The 18642-nt window shown below is 39.3% G+C and overlaps 1 protein-coding gene across 4 annotated transcripts in view; it reads left to right on the top strand.

The window, feature by feature from the left end:
- LOC119652512 (regulator of G-protein signaling 17) overlaps window positions 1–18642 on the top strand; it is a 128009-nt gene that overhangs the window by 40134 nt on the left and 69233 nt on the right. For 3 of the 4 annotated variants that reach the window (XM_038056710.1, XM_038056718.1, XM_038056733.1), the window contains exons 3-5: window positions 8815–8927; window positions 13115–13366; window positions 13470–13478. In XM_038056710.1, coding sequence (XP_037912638.1) covers window positions 13116–13366; window positions 13470–13478 — 260 coding nt within the window. In that variant the 5' untranslated portion in view covers window positions 8815–8927; window position 13115. Of the gene's footprint in view, window positions 1–5446; window positions 6177–8814; window positions 8928–13114; window positions 13367–13469; window positions 13479–18642 lie in introns of those variants that run through there. The other variant, XM_038056726.1, reaches the window with a different exon arrangement.

Here is an 18642-nt window from a genome sequence, read left to right as displayed (position 1 = left end):
TTCCCGGAGGGGAACGAACAACATCGAATGGCGCAGGTCAAAGGAGAGCAATGAAGATAGGAGACTACAACTTGAACCGTTGAAAATTTCTCCTATCTAGGGTCGAAAATCACAACCGATAACAGCTATGACGATCAAATCCGCGCACGGTTGTTGGCAACCAACAAAGCCTATTTCAGCTTATAAAAACTGTTGCTGTTGCTCGAAACGTCTCAACACAGTGTCAAAGCTCTGTGGGGGGGGGAGGGGTGGGGAAGGAGGCAGGAGGTCCTCTTCAAAGCCAGTGCGGTTTCTTATATCATCATGGTAAAGTTTGAAATTTCAGGACAGGGTTGAGAGGATATATAGAAGAAAGAAAATGGTTCGACTTTTTAGTCATGTTAAAGTATTGCCCCAGCCCTCCCCCTTTTTAAAGTCATGGTGCCTATTTGTATTGATATACGTTTTGATAAACGTTAGGGTTTTATAATTATAATCATTATATTTTGAATTATAATTTTTGAATTATAAGGAGGGTATGAAAGAAGGATCAAGTCATGGCGCTGCAAATGGGGGAGAGTATATTTTAATATCATCATGGTAAAGTTGGATTTGCCAGCCTCGCCTCGGGAGGGGTTCTCCCTTTCTAACACTGTCAAAGAATTATGGCGATCATCTCCGGTTGGAAAGTTATGGCACCCAGAAAAGGGGCTATTTTCGTATCATTAATACTTCTACTAGTAGAGCAATCATTGTCGCGATGTACGATGGCACAGACGAGGCCATCTCACCCCCTCACTTCCTCCCCACCGCGCGGTCCTGCACTGTATCGTTACGGTCTTAAATAAAACGCTCTAACACACTCTAAAGCTCTGACCCAGTTAGATTGTCGCACTAGTGATTATTAATATAAGTCGAGTATAATTTACTATCAAGCTAGTAGCCTTGTGAGCTGGGGCTTAAGAGCATACTTAGGGCCTTCCCTACTTCTCGAAAAAGGCGAATAAATTTTTGAGCTTGTAACCTGCAAATTTCGAAACTTTACTGTCACTGAAACGTAAACAACGCGTCGTAAAAGGATTGACCTTCGGATATCGAAAACACATTGGTTTTAGGAATGTGCGCACTCTCCTCGACAATAGTATCGAGGGTACCCAGAATACTTCCTTTTCCAACTCAAGCAATTATTCCAAGGATATACGACAAACATTTCGGAAACAATCGAGGTGAGATGGTGCAATTCTTGGGGTACCCCTTTCTTTCTTGCGGCAATATGCTTTTGTACTTTGAAAAGCCAAGTGGTAATAGATATGAATCCGACCTGACAGCCATTGACATTGGGAGAGCTATTTTCCTGATCGGAGTCCTGAGTAACCTTGCTGGAAAATCGATGAATATTGGGTGCCATTAAAAATGCTCTTTTCACGATGGCTACGCAGGTCGTCGGCTATGTCTCGAAGAGCTGCCACAAGATCTGACTGACTGCGGAATCGTGAAAGCAGATCGATGAACGGAGGGAATTGAAAGCTCTATTGACCACTCTCAATCTTTCGATTTCGTATGAAGGGCGTAGACGGTTGACATATCGTCCACAATCAGGAGCAGGCTAAAGAAGTGTAAAGAACACTTCACCACAGTTCTTAATCGTATCAAATCTGATGAAGTTCCCCCCTTGTGGATTACATGGTTAATCTCCGTAACTTGCGGATACGGACTCTTCCTCCAAACAGAAAACAAACGGACTTCAGATCTTCCCTTCACCTGCGCATCGTTGATTTTGACAAGTTTTCCGATAATGGGAACGGAGAGTGTATTGGAATTCCATTCTGAGAAAACTCATAGTTATTATCAGCACGACATACAATTTTTTCTTCTTATTATCGGTATTACCAACAGAATCATTGTGCACCGTATGATGGCTTGTCGCACTCTCCCTATCTGCATTAAAGGCAGAGCATCGAAGGTGTCGATCAATTTGTGTATTTAGGAAACAGTATCTGCCGATGATATTTTATCTAAAATCAGACACTGAACTGGATGTTTTCCCCAGTGCTACATCCACTTTTACTGCTTTGTCTGAAATCTGGAAATGCAGTTATTTCATCACCAAGAAAAAGTTGACACTGTCCTGTGCTAATGAGCTGAGTGAAATTTTCAAGCTTTGGTGAACATTTGTCTGGATTACGCTGCTTTGATATTATTACAAACAAGGGTTTGGACTGTGCGTAGGCCTCTGGATGATGTGATCGGGAAGCGAAAGTCGTAATGGATACGTAACATATGAAGGCTGGGCGACCATGCAGTGGAACCCATTCTCCTGGAATGCGGGCGTCTCGGGAAGTATTGGGAGGATTTGGAGCGCATTTGAACGGATCATTTAGAAGGCGCATAGGCACGGGCAAGGGGTAAATGACTACCATGTTCGGAAAAAGTTACTATCGCTTGGGAACGGATTAGCTTTTCAATTACAATTTTTTACTTTTGACAGCGGTTTATAATTTACTTTTCAGATATCCGAACAGCTTTCAGCGACGCTATCCAAACTTCCAAGCAGGTTCGTTTGTGGTGGGATTGTGGGGAGCATATCTTTCCGCACCGTGCTATTGTATCCTGGCAATCCTGGCGGAAGTAAGCGTAAACCGGGTTTAGGATTAATGTTTACTACATTCACTAACCACTTCGTTATGTGAACCTGGGATTCTGAATGAAAATATATAAATATTGCTGTGTTGCGCAGCAACGGGGACTTCAGACGGAGAGGAGCACAAGACTTTTTATGAGCAAGGTGATATTGTCATGGTAATAGGTAGCTTGAATGCTAAGGCCGCTTGGCTTGGCGGTTCCCTTATAGTTTCTTTAGACCTGATGGTTCCACTTATTTCCACATCCTGGGTATTCATAATGTTTCACAATGAGTAGAGTAAGCGTGATCATTGAAACTCCGAAGAAGGTTTGCGGCTTTGAATATCACAATTGGATGGGTGTTTGTGCGTCTTTTTAGTCCGAAAAATTATAGCTATAGGTATTCTGGAACGCATCCAAAAAAAATTTGAAAGCTTGATCGACAAAGAGCAGGTTGGTTATGGATTCTGCTGCACTCACCACCATTTGGAGCATTGATCGTGTGGGGCCTTGATTTCGAGAAAACTTTCGATAAAGTCAATAGTAACTCTATCTGGAATGCTGTAATCAGAAGGGGCATTCCGGGGAAACTGATAACTTTCATGTGCTGCATCGAGATAAAATTTGAGAGGAATTTGAAGTTCAAAGCTCGATTGAGCAAAGTTACATTTTGTTGCGATATTATTTTTCTTTGCTATTGGTAATGTCCTCTATATCGCTTTGTCTGGAAGACATAGAAAGGATCGTTGGACAGTGAGACCGGCAAAAGAGCGGTTGCAGTTGTAGATACATCGCACATTAAAGGTGGGAGACTGGCCATGCAATGAATGAAGACCTGAAGAGCGGGAGCAGATCGACATGAACCGGTAATGCCCCGATATGTTCCATTTGGTAGTTGATGGCAAACACACATTAATATAATGATGAGCTACTGTGATCAGGTGACAACATATTGTGTTTTATATTGATATCGGATCAGGCGGCTTCAGAAAATAAGTGCTCTCGATGATTGTGAAAATCTGCGATGGTTTGAAGGTAGTGCACTATGGCTTGAGAGCTCCATCCAGGATATGTGTACTTCTTGCGTTATCACAGAAAATTCAAATTTTGTGGAATATGTTTCTAGTCTGGGCATATATGGCGCAAGTTTAATGTTAAGTAATCTAAAATCTGCGTATAATTCGCAATTTGGATCAAAATTGATTGCCATGACCAATGCGTTATATTCGTTGAAGTTATGTTAGCTTGCTTGAAGTTGCGGTGGATAAAATTAAAATGTCAACTTCAGCTAGTTTTGGATAGTATCGTCAAGTTAATTTCTTTGTCGATTTCGTCTTCCGTGAGAATATTTTGTAAATTTATTTCAAAATGTTAAGCTGATGATCAGAGGGAGTACATCAACTCAAATAAGGGGTTCTTCACCGGAGACGTTTTTAGAATTGAAGTCTTCAGCGATTATTACTTCAAAATTGGAATTCGATAATGATTTGGAAATCACAGATCACTTGATTCCTGCCCACATTTTCCGTTGGGTGATCTGAATAAATGTATGTGTGTAGGAAGTTTTGAACCGTATTAGAGTCAATTCAATGTCGGTCTGTGCTTCTGTTTGTCAGTCTGTCTGTCTGTCACACCAGATTTACTCGGAAGTTGCTGAACTGTCGCGAAATTTGGTGTGGTCCCATAACAAACAACGAGTGGCGTCATTTTGTACTGGGTTTAAGGAGGGGTAGACATTTTTTCACAGAAATGGCCATATTCTGGAGGTTACAGAGCTTAATTAGTACTTTTCGAAACTGATTGTATTTCTGATAGTGAGTGAAAAATAGGGGAGCAAGGGCTCAAAGTGTATAGCACAAAAAGTGTCACACGTTCCCAGAAACTATCCAACCGGGAGATCTGGAAAAATTCAAAATATGGTATCGGCACGGAAGCTAGGCTTCAAAATACATCCCATTTCAATATTTGCTCCAATAAAATTAATAGTACCATATTTTAGAAAGTTCATTCTAGAAATACAAAATTTGGGCTTCATTATACTATAGGTAATAATATAATACACAATTTTGGAAAAATCTAACTATTATTGACAAAGTTATAGAAAGTCAAAATTGTATATTTCTCCTGAATTTATCGCACTCTAAGACATATATGACGACTTCAATATATATAGTGAACTCATATGAACGGCGAAGTGTCCTACTTCCAGTATTCCAACCTGCTTTTACGTATTTTGAACTATTCACTGCAGAATACCACCATTCGACTGCTTAGAGTTTTAGTCCTCGGGTATTTACTCCTTACTCTTGATCCATGGGGCAGTTACACTATATATACCATATTGCAAAGGCTTTTAGAAGTCAAAAATTGTTGTATTTGATTTGAATGCCTTTTTTCATTGTCTTCTGGAGTTTTCCAGTCCATTATGTCAGTGTAAGTATTAAATTTTTTTTCAGGATCGTCTAGCCTCCGGCAGCCGTAGCTTACGAGTTTATCAGAAAAGTTTTATGATTAGTTTAACTTACAATGAAAATAATTATGAAGCCTTTACTTCCCTTCAATGAACCCAATATTGCAGTCCTCGATCAAATGCCAAAATACCATATGTCTCGTCTCAGAAAATATCTTCCAACGACCAGCCGTAAATGATGTAATATTTATTAAATTTTCTCAAGACAAATATAGCCTATGAATTATCAACATCCATTATCGGTTATCATTTATACGATTTCATATGTGAAAATAATCTACCATATCTCGACGAAAAAATTTCTGATAAAATAATTCGCGATACCCGCGGTCGGTGGGTCTTCCACGTTTTTACGCCAGTGCATATGGAGTCACATATAGAACATATCATTTGTGAAGTGAACTCCAGACGAACTGTGACGGAATTAATTTATTACTGAAAACTGACCTACCCTCCAAGGCAGAGTGACAATTTCTGAAATCTTATCTTTTACCCGAGATGCATGGAGGCAAATACCGGAATATTAAATAATTTTAACAAAAGAGGACAAAGATTTCTTGCTGTAATTTAAATTCGAGTTACTTAGTGAAGTGTTTAGTGCATTTGTATTATAATTGCTGTGACGCAAATGCAATAAGTTTTATCTATATCCTGAGCAAATAATAAAGGCGTGAAATTTAAATTCAGATTTTTTCGCCCAAACTTTCTCATATCTTACAACCGTTTTGTAAATTAAGCACCTCCTTTCGCATGAATATGCTTTATACTCGTGTAAAACAGCAGAAACATTTGTGCAATTACGAAATTCTATTAAGAATAAATTATTTCATTAGGAGTGATGTTAAACTAATATAATAAGAGTACTGCGCGGTATGTCGTGTCGACTCGAGATACAGGTGGTGGGTTATCACTGAGAATTCACTTTGTTCGTGTTCGGGAGTTTGTAATGACCCTAGACAGAGAAAAACTTGCTCGTCAATGGTAATGCCCGTGGAAATGGTGGAAAGTCATGTGATGCTTAGTTGAATATTTATAATGGATTGCCCTTACAGCCTAGAAAGTAATACATGTGAACATGTATATGCCTACCTAATGTTCCAATTGCGTGAGTTGTTTTTGGTTTGTTAGAATTTTTTTCGAAGTGTTAAGAAGCTCGGTATATTCATATAAAATAAAAGGATCTGGAAAAACTAGCTTAAATTATTGTAATCATTGCTTTTTTTTAATAAAATTCTCAGATAATTTTCTGATCCTTAAAAAGTGCTCTTTTACTGCTGCTTTCAATAGAAATAAATTAGTAGTTGTGAACTCCTCAATTACACGTGGAGCATGTATAGATATATAAGTTCACAAAATAAACCTCTAACTGTATGTCCGTCTGTCTTTCTGTTACACAGACAGAAACGATTGTTTTTATTGAAACGAAATTTGCTGGGGACTTGGCAACCCCCTCGCTTGCAGTGACTAACAACGTTCTACGTTGAGTTCAAGGAACCGAGGGTCCTTATACATGCAAAATTGTGTTTTAAAATTGCTTTTTACCGAATAAACATAGTCATGTGGGATATCAAATGAAAGGCCCTCATTAGTTCTTACTAAATCTGGCTTCAGTTCAGACATTTGAGTGCAGGGGATGGAAAGTAATTATTTGGCTTACGGATCCATTCTTAGAAGCTACCCAACTGGAAAGTGCGGAAAAAAGAGCTGCCACTATAAGGTGTCAAGACTCCTCCATAACTTCCATACCGATTAATAATAGTATATTTTTGTCTGGAAGCCCTGCTTCTATAGTCAGAAAATTTTGCAGTAATATAGATCATGATACTATCAAATTTGGTGGAAATCGCACTATTCCTCACAGAGTTCAGAGTCAAATGTGTCGCTTTTGTGCAATTTTACAGCAACCTAAGACTTAGAATGTTAATACCATACTAAAGTGAATAGTCTGACGAACACTTTCCTTTTCATTTGCTAGGCAGATAACTCCCACACCAATTGGAGTGGTTACCCAGGAAATAAAAACAGATATCTCTTCGTTGAACCACCAGTGTATTTAGAAAGAAAGAATTTAAAAAGAAATGAATGGGTTGGGCGACATCAACTTCGGTATCGCCGTTGGCAAAAACGTTTCCTTCGTATATTACCAGTTTGAAGGCCTCGATATTCTGCCTATCAATACAAACAGGAAGAATATGATTACTAGCCAGATTGGTTTTGTTGAGTTTTATTTTCAATTTGACTCCTCTTGTCATTCTTCTCCAAGTACAGAGCTATTGGGCCAAAGGCTGAAGTTAATGAGTCGGTGAGAGAGCAAGAAGATGTGATCAGCGAAGTCGAAGTGTTTGAGGAAGGATGACATATTCCATTGAACCGTTCCCCGTTTCCAAGCCAAAACAGCATAAGGAACGTCAGAGATAACAAGAACGCTTCGTGTATGATAAGTTTTGTGTTATATTTTTATATGATAAACTTTGGGTGCATGTTTTCCGATTTGCACAAGGCGAAATATTTAAAATATTTGATCATGTATTTTGGAATTCCAAGATATACATGTGTTTGTACATGTTCAAGTCAAAAATAATCCGTTACCACTTATTGCATCTACTCGTAACAAGAATAAAAATCATATTTTCTGATATTTCTCTATAATTTCTCAAACGAACGCGTCTTTTATATGGGAATTAGTGAAAATATGTAATTATTGTTGAACATTCATTCTTAATAGAGTGGAAACTTTAAATCACTAAGTGTCGAGTAGGGGGGCTCAAATGATCCTACCTGTTTAAAAATATATTGGGGGCTTTGGTGGTGGTAGTCAGAGGTAGTTGAATGGGAAAATCGATCGATAACCCCTCGCAGCATTGAGCACGTTTTCAGGATGATGTACTTTTGCATGGTTTGAACCAAGAGTCCAGGACATCAAGCAAAGCCAGAGCGATTTAAGTGCAATAGCTGACGATATTGTGGCAACTACAACTTCGAGATGCCAAATTTATTTGATTGAAATAATAAAAACTTGTTGTTGTTTCTTTTTCGTTGGTGTAGATATTTATTCTTGTAAATACCGATATTTCGGGAACCACTTGTTCCCTTCATCACTATTTTGTTGAGCGTTGTATTTTGCAAAAAATATTTTTGGTTGTTTCCTATCGACTTCGGTGCTCAAGCCAACTTTAGTAAGTGAGATGTTGTTAGCGCGAATAACATGTCCATACCATAAAACACACCCTTACATATTTTTTTCCATACCCGGTCCGGCCCGTCCTGTGGTGTCGTCTGAAGTAAGCGGATTCCTTCGAGGCTATTTGTAATGATATTGAACGCGCTATGTTTGTCAGTTTGTCGCGTGCCTGTCACTAAGGAGATCAAGTAGGACTTTGGATAGTAGAAGGTTCGTGGACTCAAACTCTCTTTCTGTATCTGGGCTTGCGACCATTATTTTATTATACATAATTGATTTGATAGTTGTATTTGGAAAATATAGCCATATATACGCAAAATGGTCATAGAAAACTTTGAGAAAAAATTTCTCAAAGTCGTGGAGCCTATTTATTAAGCCTCATAACGTTATATTGCCTAATTTATAAATCAACAAAACATTTACAATTTTTAAATAAGAACCTGTGTTTTCCAAGAAAATTACTTCTTGCCTAAACACGGGACATTCTATATTTAATGAGTTAGATAAGATTGATATTGGGAAGGATAAAATTTTTAATCGCTTTTTTTTTTACTGTTTTCAGGACACATCTTTTAGGGGGCATGGCGTTATTGGTCCACTGGGGGACCGGTGTCACCCCAATTAAAATTTCTTCGCGGGATTCGTAGAGAGCGAGTACTGTGGCAACTAAGTATTGTAAGTTTAAAAGAGTATAACTGCAAATAACTCCAAATCATATATTTTCCATAAAACCTTAAAAAGAAGTGCAAAGTAAATGCTGCAACATACTTATGTATATATGAAGGCTTCGTGAGAATACAACACCACTCAATACTCTGCTACTTAAAATCAATGGAAATTGCAGCCTTTCCTCATTTTACTGCCTTTCCTGAAGTTATTCTCAGATTTGCCGAGATAGTATCCTGTGAATATGAATCAACAGATCAACGCTGCAATTCAAGCCTAGTGTGTAAGCTTTTCTTTCCAAATGTAGGTGGGTTTGAGCTGAACCCTTCTTTCCTGATGGCAAATTTCAACATCTTGCACTATAAATAATCCATAATAGCATGGAGCTGATTACTTGATGATTACACGATTTAATTATTATTAGAGTTCTGGTATGCAGAAGACACAAAACCTTAAAATGCTCACTAGGGAAACTTTTGGAAAGCTTCCAAATGATATTCAGGCTAGAATGAGTATTGAGGTGAGGGAAAAGTTATCGGCAAATTCAATGACAATATGTGGAAATTAGCGGACTTCAAGGTAAACTCATTAAAAATATTCTGGTGTCTGGGTAGGGAAATTTTCGAATTTCAGTCATTTGTTTTTATAGTGACGCTATTCTTGGTTGATCCAAGAATAGGTTTAGTTTAAAGTGCAATTCAAGCTGTATTTCTTAACCAATAAAGACTCTCTGCCATGTTAAGGACTTCCATTAGCAGAGAAGAGAAAACATAGCCGGTGGGTATCCCATAAATTCTTAGAAATAAAGTCACCTGAGAAATTATTCTAAAGAAACTTATATTCTTCAAGAAAAGATGGTACATATATATGTGCATATAACAAAGCAAAATGTTATGCATTACATCGAGTTAAAATCTGAGAGGAAGTTAAAACAGGGTCTTCCTGGTTGCCTTGATGGGGGACGTGAAGAGGTTCAATGAATCATGTCATCTATCCTTAAACAACTCGATGAAGCTGATGCCTGCTCCCTCGCCTTGTTATGGCCCAAGATGAGTTTTGAAGTACACTCTTGTTGGACGTAATAACAAACAAACAACGAAGACAGGTTTGTAGATTCCGACAACTTTTGCCGCCGGCGACACAATTCGACAGGATAAACTTTGTTTGCTTCTGAGAGGAAAAGTTTGGTGTGTCTTGCGACATTAAGGCTCTGACACTTGTCCTTACGGGAAACTCATTCGCAATTTTTGACAGCGGAATTAGCCAGTGCTACTGACTATCCAAGTGATGGTTCCGCTTCCGACATCTTAGAAATTATACACTAAGATATCCAAGATTTCATTCCTCTACACGCCATAGTGACCAGGAATCCAAATTAGTAGCATAGTAGCATCGTATTGAATCTAGACGTAAAGTTCAAACCATTTCGTCATTCCTGAATGATGTGATGAAAAAAATGCTCAATATTCTCAGTGCAGTTGGAGTATTGCTGCAGATTATGATAGGTCTGCTGCGCCATTAGGTTCGCATATATTAAGCCCTTGAGGACGGTCATATATTGTTCGTTGGAGAAAGTTCACTTCTCGCTTTTATCTGAAAGGTAGACTTCTGCTCCGGAACCCTATTGAGATTTTAACCCCTCGGTGTACAGGACGTCAACATATCCCACCATACAGTCTTCTGATTTGCCCCGGGTTTCTTTACGTTTCAAGATAACTTCATATCATATAAATGACAGATGTATCAAAATGCGGCAGGCAAAAGCTGGATAACTCTTCCACTGCTCTGTACCCCTCACGTCCGTCGTTTTCTTATAGATTTAAAGGAAGTAGTCTATGAGTTGCTCTCGTTGCAGTGCCCTGAATATATGTATACATATATCCAAGGGATGAAAATTGAGTAGTGCAACTAGAGCTACGTTATTAGCGCAAGCCTCTTCAAAGAGTGTCCGCTTCCGAGTTCCCGATGGAGCTTCTTTTGCCAAGGAGTCTTTGGTCGCGTGGGGAATCGCACTTTTTTGGCAAGAAGCTCACTGCACTTTACGCAATCTGCTTTCTAAGAATTCTGCAAATGTATTATTGCTTTTTCCATAGCATCATTTCGAACACAACTCGGTACGACGAACGTAGGAGCCCAAGTTCGTCATCATTTTTTTCCATCATATGATACAAGTGAAACTAATAAATGAATTGCATTTGCTACTTCCACAACTCCACATACGATAGGGTAGATTATAGAGGCCACTATAGCGCTTTTCCTTTTACCTTTAATCTGGTATTGTATGATAACCCCGGCGGGGCCTGGGTATGGAATTGTCTTTGGGTATTTGCTTGTCACAAAGTTGATATCTGGACTCTCGGTCTTGAGGATCTCTTATTGAACTACTACCATACATATCACTTTATTGATTCAATGCTACACATTTTGTTAAACTGAATCCATGGCTTTTGTTCCAACAAGATATTTAGGCAGCCCAGTGAGACTTATTGCCAGTAGAAAGGTTGAGGGGTTGGCTTGCCGTATGTTAATATGCCTAGACACAAGTATAGTCTTATATGTGCTTCGTGGGTTCCGCCGGGGCTACCAGCTTGTCCTCAGGGTTCTCCGAAAGTTCCGTTTCATTGCTTCCGATTTTTTCGAATTTGCAACACCTGCTGAAGTAGCAACATCCATGTCCTCACTCTCAACACTCTTCGCCTTCTATCCCAGTGCTGCTAACTTACTTATCGAAATTTTTATTTGGGCGTCCAACGATGGCTTCTATATGGCTACTGAATGGTGCTGGGGTGTGCGTATTTAAGGCTGTGATGAAAATGCGACTGTCCCTTATACGAGTAGTAACAATTAGAAGCAAAAATATGACAGAATGAGAACAATTCAGAGTTGTATCATTCCATCATTTAGTCGCGCTTGCGGGGATTGTTTGGTGAATATTCCGTGGGCGATCAGATTCCTTACTAGAAAGGCTGTACATTTTGCCCAGAAGTGGTAATTCACTTAAGTCATAATTAAAAAATATAATATATAATATTATAGTTATGAGTATTATTAATTATAATATTAATAATCGTTGGCGCAACAATTCATGATGGATCAGGGCCTTGAAGTACGTTGGAGCACTTCATTTAAGATCGTAACGATATACTACAGTACACTGTAGGAGGCAATGTGGTCAGCATTGCGCTCTTCCGAGATTATTGCCCTGATTTGTGAGTTGACTGGTATCCGACATTTGGTCACGATAACAAATCCCTCTGCCATCAGTGCGACCCTCCGTAGGACAGCCAAGCGCTCTAACCACTTGAGCCATCTGGACAGCCAGAGAGAGAGTGTTATTAACTGTGATAAAGCAAGAAATGAAATATCTTCACATTAAAGTGGTCCAAAGATCGGAAGCAATAGACACGGAAGGGTTCCACCCATTTTTTTACTCATCTGTATGTTCTATGATCTATTATTCTATGAGGATATTATGAAGAGTTCCTGCATTTTGACGGCACCATTGCAATGAGCGGATTTTTTTTTCAATATTTGACAGCACGGAATGTTTTAGCTAGTGAAGCCTTAAGAAAGTGACGTTAAAACACCCTGGTTGATAGCACAACACTCTACAGCTATTTAGTATGTAGGTTGTTTAAGAGGATGCGTATTTGTGATGTTGTTACTAATCTTCGATTTCGTGGGATGTTTCGGTAACTTATTCACGAGTTATATGGTAACTTTGTGCGAATTCGAAGGCTCGATTAGGTTAACAGCTTGGCACTTCGATTAATAAAGGTGGGGTAAAGAGAGAGAAAATATGTTCTAATTTGATCCACTTCCCTTCAGTTCAGCTTGTAGGTTTCTTCTCATCGAATCAATTAGATCTTCTCTTCTTTTCTAGGTTACTCTTGCACACCAAACTATTTCCAAGGTTTATATTTCGTAACAGATTGCTGCAATTTTATACATCATCACCAACCCCATTGATTCTCATTTTAAATAAAAGACAAAGCATTGATAGCCTATTTCACAAACTAACCGCAACTTGAGGACTCAATACTTCCTAATCGCTCGACGTTTCCTCGAGCAGATGCAGACATTGTGTATGTGCAAGCATTTAAACTTGAATGCCACTTTTCCACTTGGAGCAACAATGCGTATTATTTTAAAGCAAAACCCCTTTTCACTATTTTTATTTTATTTTCTACCTACAGGATGTCCTGCAGCGTCTCAGAGCTGCCCGCGGGGTGTCGACTCCGTGGTATGGGCTCTGCAGCGCAAGGTGGCAGTAGTGCTCCACTGACTACGCCACTGACAGGCAATAGTGGATCGGGCGGCGGTGGAGGAGGAGGCGGTGCAGTAAGTGGAACAAATTCACTTCAGGAAGCTGGCGCTGGACCTTTACAACGACCTCAATCACAGAAGCCTTGTTGCTTTTGCTGGTGCTGTTGTTGTTCATGTTCGTGGTAATTATGCAAAAACAAAATGTGGAAAGCTTCAGTTTCTCTAATTTCTTTTCTTTTACTTCTCTTTTCTAACTTCTGGAATTACGCAAATTGGGATCATTAGGGCCAAGTGGTGAGTAAAATATCAAGACTTCAATTTTCCTAAAAGTATTAATGGCAGTGAATAGTCCCTTCCAAACATATGAATTGATTTGTTATTACTTTCCCCGATGTCGACCTTTTATCGGAAAATCTGAATAATTCCTATAGTAACAAGTGAAATTCAATACTCCCTGTCCGAAACGAAGCACGCTATTTCCAATCCAATCTGAAAAAAATGTTTATTTTTTAACGGATACCTTGAAACCAGGTAAGTTAAGAAATTCTCATTGAAAAATTACCAGGAAATATGGAAATGTGCTGATAGGGAAATTCTCCGTAAGTGAGTCATTTTAACGTAAACTCAAAAGCAAAATCACGATGAGAGGGCGGAAAAAGGAAGGAGCAGAGAATTAACTGGGAGAAAAGAGACGGCAAAGAGCTTTTCCTGTCGTTGAGGAAATTAGGAAAGCATGAGAAATGAGTTTCCGTCAAGCTACTCCTGGGAATATAGGAAAATCACTGGCTGCAGTACGCATAGTCCGTTATTACAAATCCTCGGGTGGATGTGAGACGAGTTTTCACGCTAAAGCACTTTCCTATTGTGAAAAGCTTCGTTGAGTTTTTGTGTGGGTGATATCACGTTGTTTACGGATTGGAAAATCATATGGAAATGATATCGTCATTCATGGTAAGTGGAGCTTACGTCGGCAGAGAACTGCCAGGTGGAACTTGGTCTTTTAGTCATGTTCCATGAATTTAATTTAGGCGCTGTTAATGCTTCTTGGATAGAAAATCATTTCCTAATTCAATTTTAATCGAGTTAATGATCAATTCTTTCTTGGTATTCAGTTGCTTTAATTATATCTTTTCTTTTAAAATTTTTCTGTGGTGTATAATTCTGGAAAATTTCAAAACCCCGCGACTTCCTAATATGCATGGTTTTTCCTCCTAGAATTTTCTTCGAATATCTTTGCACTAAATTTTATAGGCTACTAGAATATACGTCCATGATAAGCTTCTAACTATTCACAGATAGACCTTTTAGAAGTAAAGTGTGTCGGTTGTTATTAATTAAAAGAAGCATTCGACTCCAGAATGTCTTCGCGTAACTAAATAAAGTCTCTCTGCCTTCCTTAGATATATAATAAACCTCGAAAAATAGGAAAGAAAGGAACCTTGAGTAGCACATCATTAAATAGAACTCCTTAGTCACTTCAGAATTTTTTACAGATAATTTTTTATAAGAAGTCCTTCGTACCGCAAAGACAGGATAAGTATATGATCATGTCCCGTATCGAGAAAAATCTCCCGGTAATTTAAAGATCAATTTGGAGTCCACCAATTCTATATTATATGATAACATTGATCGTACTTCTTTTTATCGTTGCGGACGCACTTCATACTGATTTATTTGGGGGGCCTGGAGAAGTTCAATGGAGTACCATATTATCCCAAAATATACTGACGACATTTACTTGTTATCTCAGCAAGTCATGGACAAATTGGAAAATGGTTCTGGATATTGAAAAAGAGAGGAAAGAACAAATAGAGTCGGATTAAAGATTAACACCAGCCAAATCCGATTCGACCATCGCACTTTTCATATTTGCTTTGTTATTCAGACTATACATCAATTTGAATATCTATCGTTTATGTAGTCCCTGTGTTTGCACTGTAAGTTGGGGCTTAAGAATATATTCAAAGGCTTTAATGCTAGTTGTAATCATCATAAACGGCACAACAACCGGTATCTGGTCTAGGCCTGCCTAGTAAGCAACCCCAGACTCCCTGGTTTTCCGCCGAGGTCCATCAATTCAATATCCTTAATCCTGACCTACGCCATCGCTCCATCTTAGGCAGGGTCTGCCTCATCTTCTTTTTCTACCATAGATATTGCCCTTATAGACTTTCCGGGCTGGATCATCCTCATCCGTACGGATTAAGTGACCCGCCCACCGCAATTTATCCACAACCAGACGGCCGTAGTATCGCTCACGTAGGCTACGGAATCGTACATCCTCATGTAGGGCGCCAAAAATTCTGCAAGGATTCTTTTCTTGAACACCGCTAAGAGTTCGCAATTTTTCTTGCTAAGAATCCAAGTCTCCGAGGAATACATGAGGATTGGCAAGATCAGAGTCTTATACAGTAAGAGCTTTGACACTATGGTAAGACGCTAGTAGCGAAACAGCTCCTGTAAGCCGAAATAGGCTTTGTTGGCAGCCAACAACCGTGCGCGAATTTCATCATCATAGCTGTATCTTATCAAAATAGTAGGCTCCTATCTTTATTGTTTCCGCTTGACCAGTACGATTCGATGTTGTTCGTTCTTTGGTTTTTGGCGCTGACGTTAGCATTGTGTGAACCGATCTGTATGAAGGCAGTTTGTACATCGGGGGTTGTTCTTCCCATAATGTCAATATATTCAGCGTAGGCCAGTAGTTGGGTGGACTTGAAGAGGATGGTGCCTCTTGTATTGCCATCTGCATTACGAATCACTTTCTCCAGGGCCAGATTAAAGAGGACGCATGATAGGCATCCCCCTGTCTTAGACCGTTGTTGATTTTGAATGGTCTCGAGAGTAATACTGCTACTTTTATCTGGCCTCGCATATTGGTCAGGATCAGCCTAGTCAGTCTTATCAATTAGGATACGGAACTTTCTCATGGCCGTGTACAGTTTTCCCTGGCTATGCTGTCGTAGGCGACTTTAAAGTCGATGAAAAGATGATGCAACTGATGTCCACATCCCAACAATTTTTTCATTGTTTGCCGCAGAAAAAAAATCTGATCTGTTGCTGATTTGCTTTGGTATGGCCCAATGATGTTCTGAGCGCATGGGGCTATCCGATCTAGCAAGATAGGGGAGAATATCTTATAGATGGTACTCAGCAACATGATACCTCTATAATTGCTGCACTGCATGATATTCCTCTTTTTATGCATGAGACAGATAATGCCTCGTTGCAGTCATTAGACATTGAGTCACTGTCCCACAGCTTGAGGTGTAGCTGGTCGCCTCCGTATAAAGCCAATTCGGCTATAATTCCATTGGCTCCTGGCGACTTATGGGTTTTAAGCCAGTGAATTACACGGACTGTTTCTTCTATGCTTGGTGGTGTAAGTATTTGTGCATTGTCCTCAGTTGGTGGGACCTGTAACTCGCCGATCTTTTAGTTGTTGAGCAGTTCATCAAAATACTCAACCTATCGCTCTAATATTAGAATCGAGTCGGAGTAAATCGGAAATATGTGTACGATCAATTTATATACAATACAATATTCGGTAATAGGCAGTTTTATTGATTAGGGTAAGGATAATATGTATGTATATTTATATGAAGGAATATGTTGGATTTGTAGCTGTATACGAATGGACAAATGTGCCAAGAACTTTCTCACATAAGAGGAACGCAAAACCTTTACAACCGAAGCGCGAGCTTCCGGTATTCCGACTTATTTTTCACTAATTGTGAAAAAACAGCACCCTTGAAAATACCAAAGTTTGGTTCATATTCTTCGCAATTTTGTAAAGAATCATACTTTCGAATTTCATAGTTCTTTTCGAGCTGGAATTCCCGCAAATGTGAGAAACTTCATTTTGAGAAACCCCTCCATATATATGGTAGTTTTTTGAAATCACGAGGACCAAAACGAACCAACCTGCGTAGTGGATATACTGACGCCTTCTAAACCAATGGCTGAAACAGGACTCTTTCTCTCGAATAAAAGCGAGAAGTGGGCTTTCCCTTTGGGACAATATACAACGGTCTCTTAGATTGAAGTATATGCTATCCTAAGAGCGGTAAACTAGATGGATGACGAGCGGTTGAAAGGCAGACACATCGTAATCTGAAGTGACAAGCAAGCTGCATCGGAGGAGAGAACTGAACGGGCTAGTATTTTGGATCAAAGCTATCAATCAACAGTAAATTGTTAACTGAATGGAACCGTTATCATCAAGTGAGGATACAATCCGTCTGGGTTTTTCCTCATTCAATTGTGGTATCGGGGCTTGTTCGGTTCCTTGTGCACGATTTTCCATGTTCTGACTAGGCTGTATTAAGTTTGTCGTGATTGTTATTTGAGTTGGAAGAACGATCTATACGAATTTTAGAGAATAACGTGAAGGACCGAAGCGCCGAGGTTTCAGTTAACCTTCCCAAACCGGCTACTAAAGTAGGGGATAAGAGCATGTCGGATACTTTGGTGGGGCTTTCCTTACATAGATGCACTTTTTCATACTGAGATGTCAATATGGCTCTTTTCACCTTTTCACCCCTCCCTATTACTAACAAGAATTGGCCATATGCTCTCCTTGGAATACATTTGGGGATTGTATATTTCAGCATGGTTGTCATAAAACCCTGTTTAGGTCATAATACCATTGGTTCCTGTGAATGTGCCTCAGCTCCTCCCATGACTTTTTAAGGAGCTTGCAGTCGTTCTCGATTATTTTCTGGTACGTACCTCAAGGTCGACCCACTTGTTAACTATCTTAATGGCAATAAGCCTTTTTTGGCATTTATTACTTACTCACTGCCATTTCTCTTTTCTGATCACTCATCAGACTCGCATGTCGACAAGGTTTATCATTTGATATTTTCTCAGGGCACCCTATAGATATGAGATAATGTAAGCTTGCAGCTTACAGGTAACAGAGGTAGTCAGTTTCCATAGATTGTTGCTTCTTCATAGCAACGCAAAGATATATTGACGTTGTGTTCATTAATGCAAATTGGAAGAGTGCAATGATTTACCTTCCTTCCTACCTTACCTTTTTTACCTTCATTCGGTTCTACAATGATCCGAAAAGTGTCATGTACGGGGTAAAAAAATACAGAACGGAAAACAATTGATGAGCTCCTCATTTTATCTATCATCTTGGGAAACGCACGTACCAAGCCCATATTATGTCCTTATTTCATAGTTTATCTTTCTAACAGTTTTTTTTGGTGAAGTTTACAAGCATACATCGCTGCTGAATAAAGTTGATGCTGCCAATGCCGTTGTAAGGCAACCTAATTTGGATCTATGCCTTGAAGCGTATTAGAGTACAGTAACAGTACAGTAGCAAGAAATGTGGTCAGTATTGCTCCAGTTCGAGATTATTATCCTGATTTAACTCGCGTAGTCATTCACCCGACATCCAGTTCAGATACAAATCTTCAGTGAGATGTGGACCACGACTTTCTAC

This window comes from Hermetia illucens, chromosome 1 (genome assembly GCF_905115235.1).
Source record: "Hermetia illucens chromosome 1, iHerIll2.2.curated.20191125, whole genome shotgun sequence".
In the NCBI taxonomy this organism is placed as follows: domain Eukaryota; kingdom Metazoa; phylum Arthropoda; class Insecta; order Diptera; family Stratiomyidae; genus Hermetia; species Hermetia illucens.
Note: the sequence above shows the minus strand (reverse complement) of the source record. Positions and strands in the feature narration are given on the sequence as shown.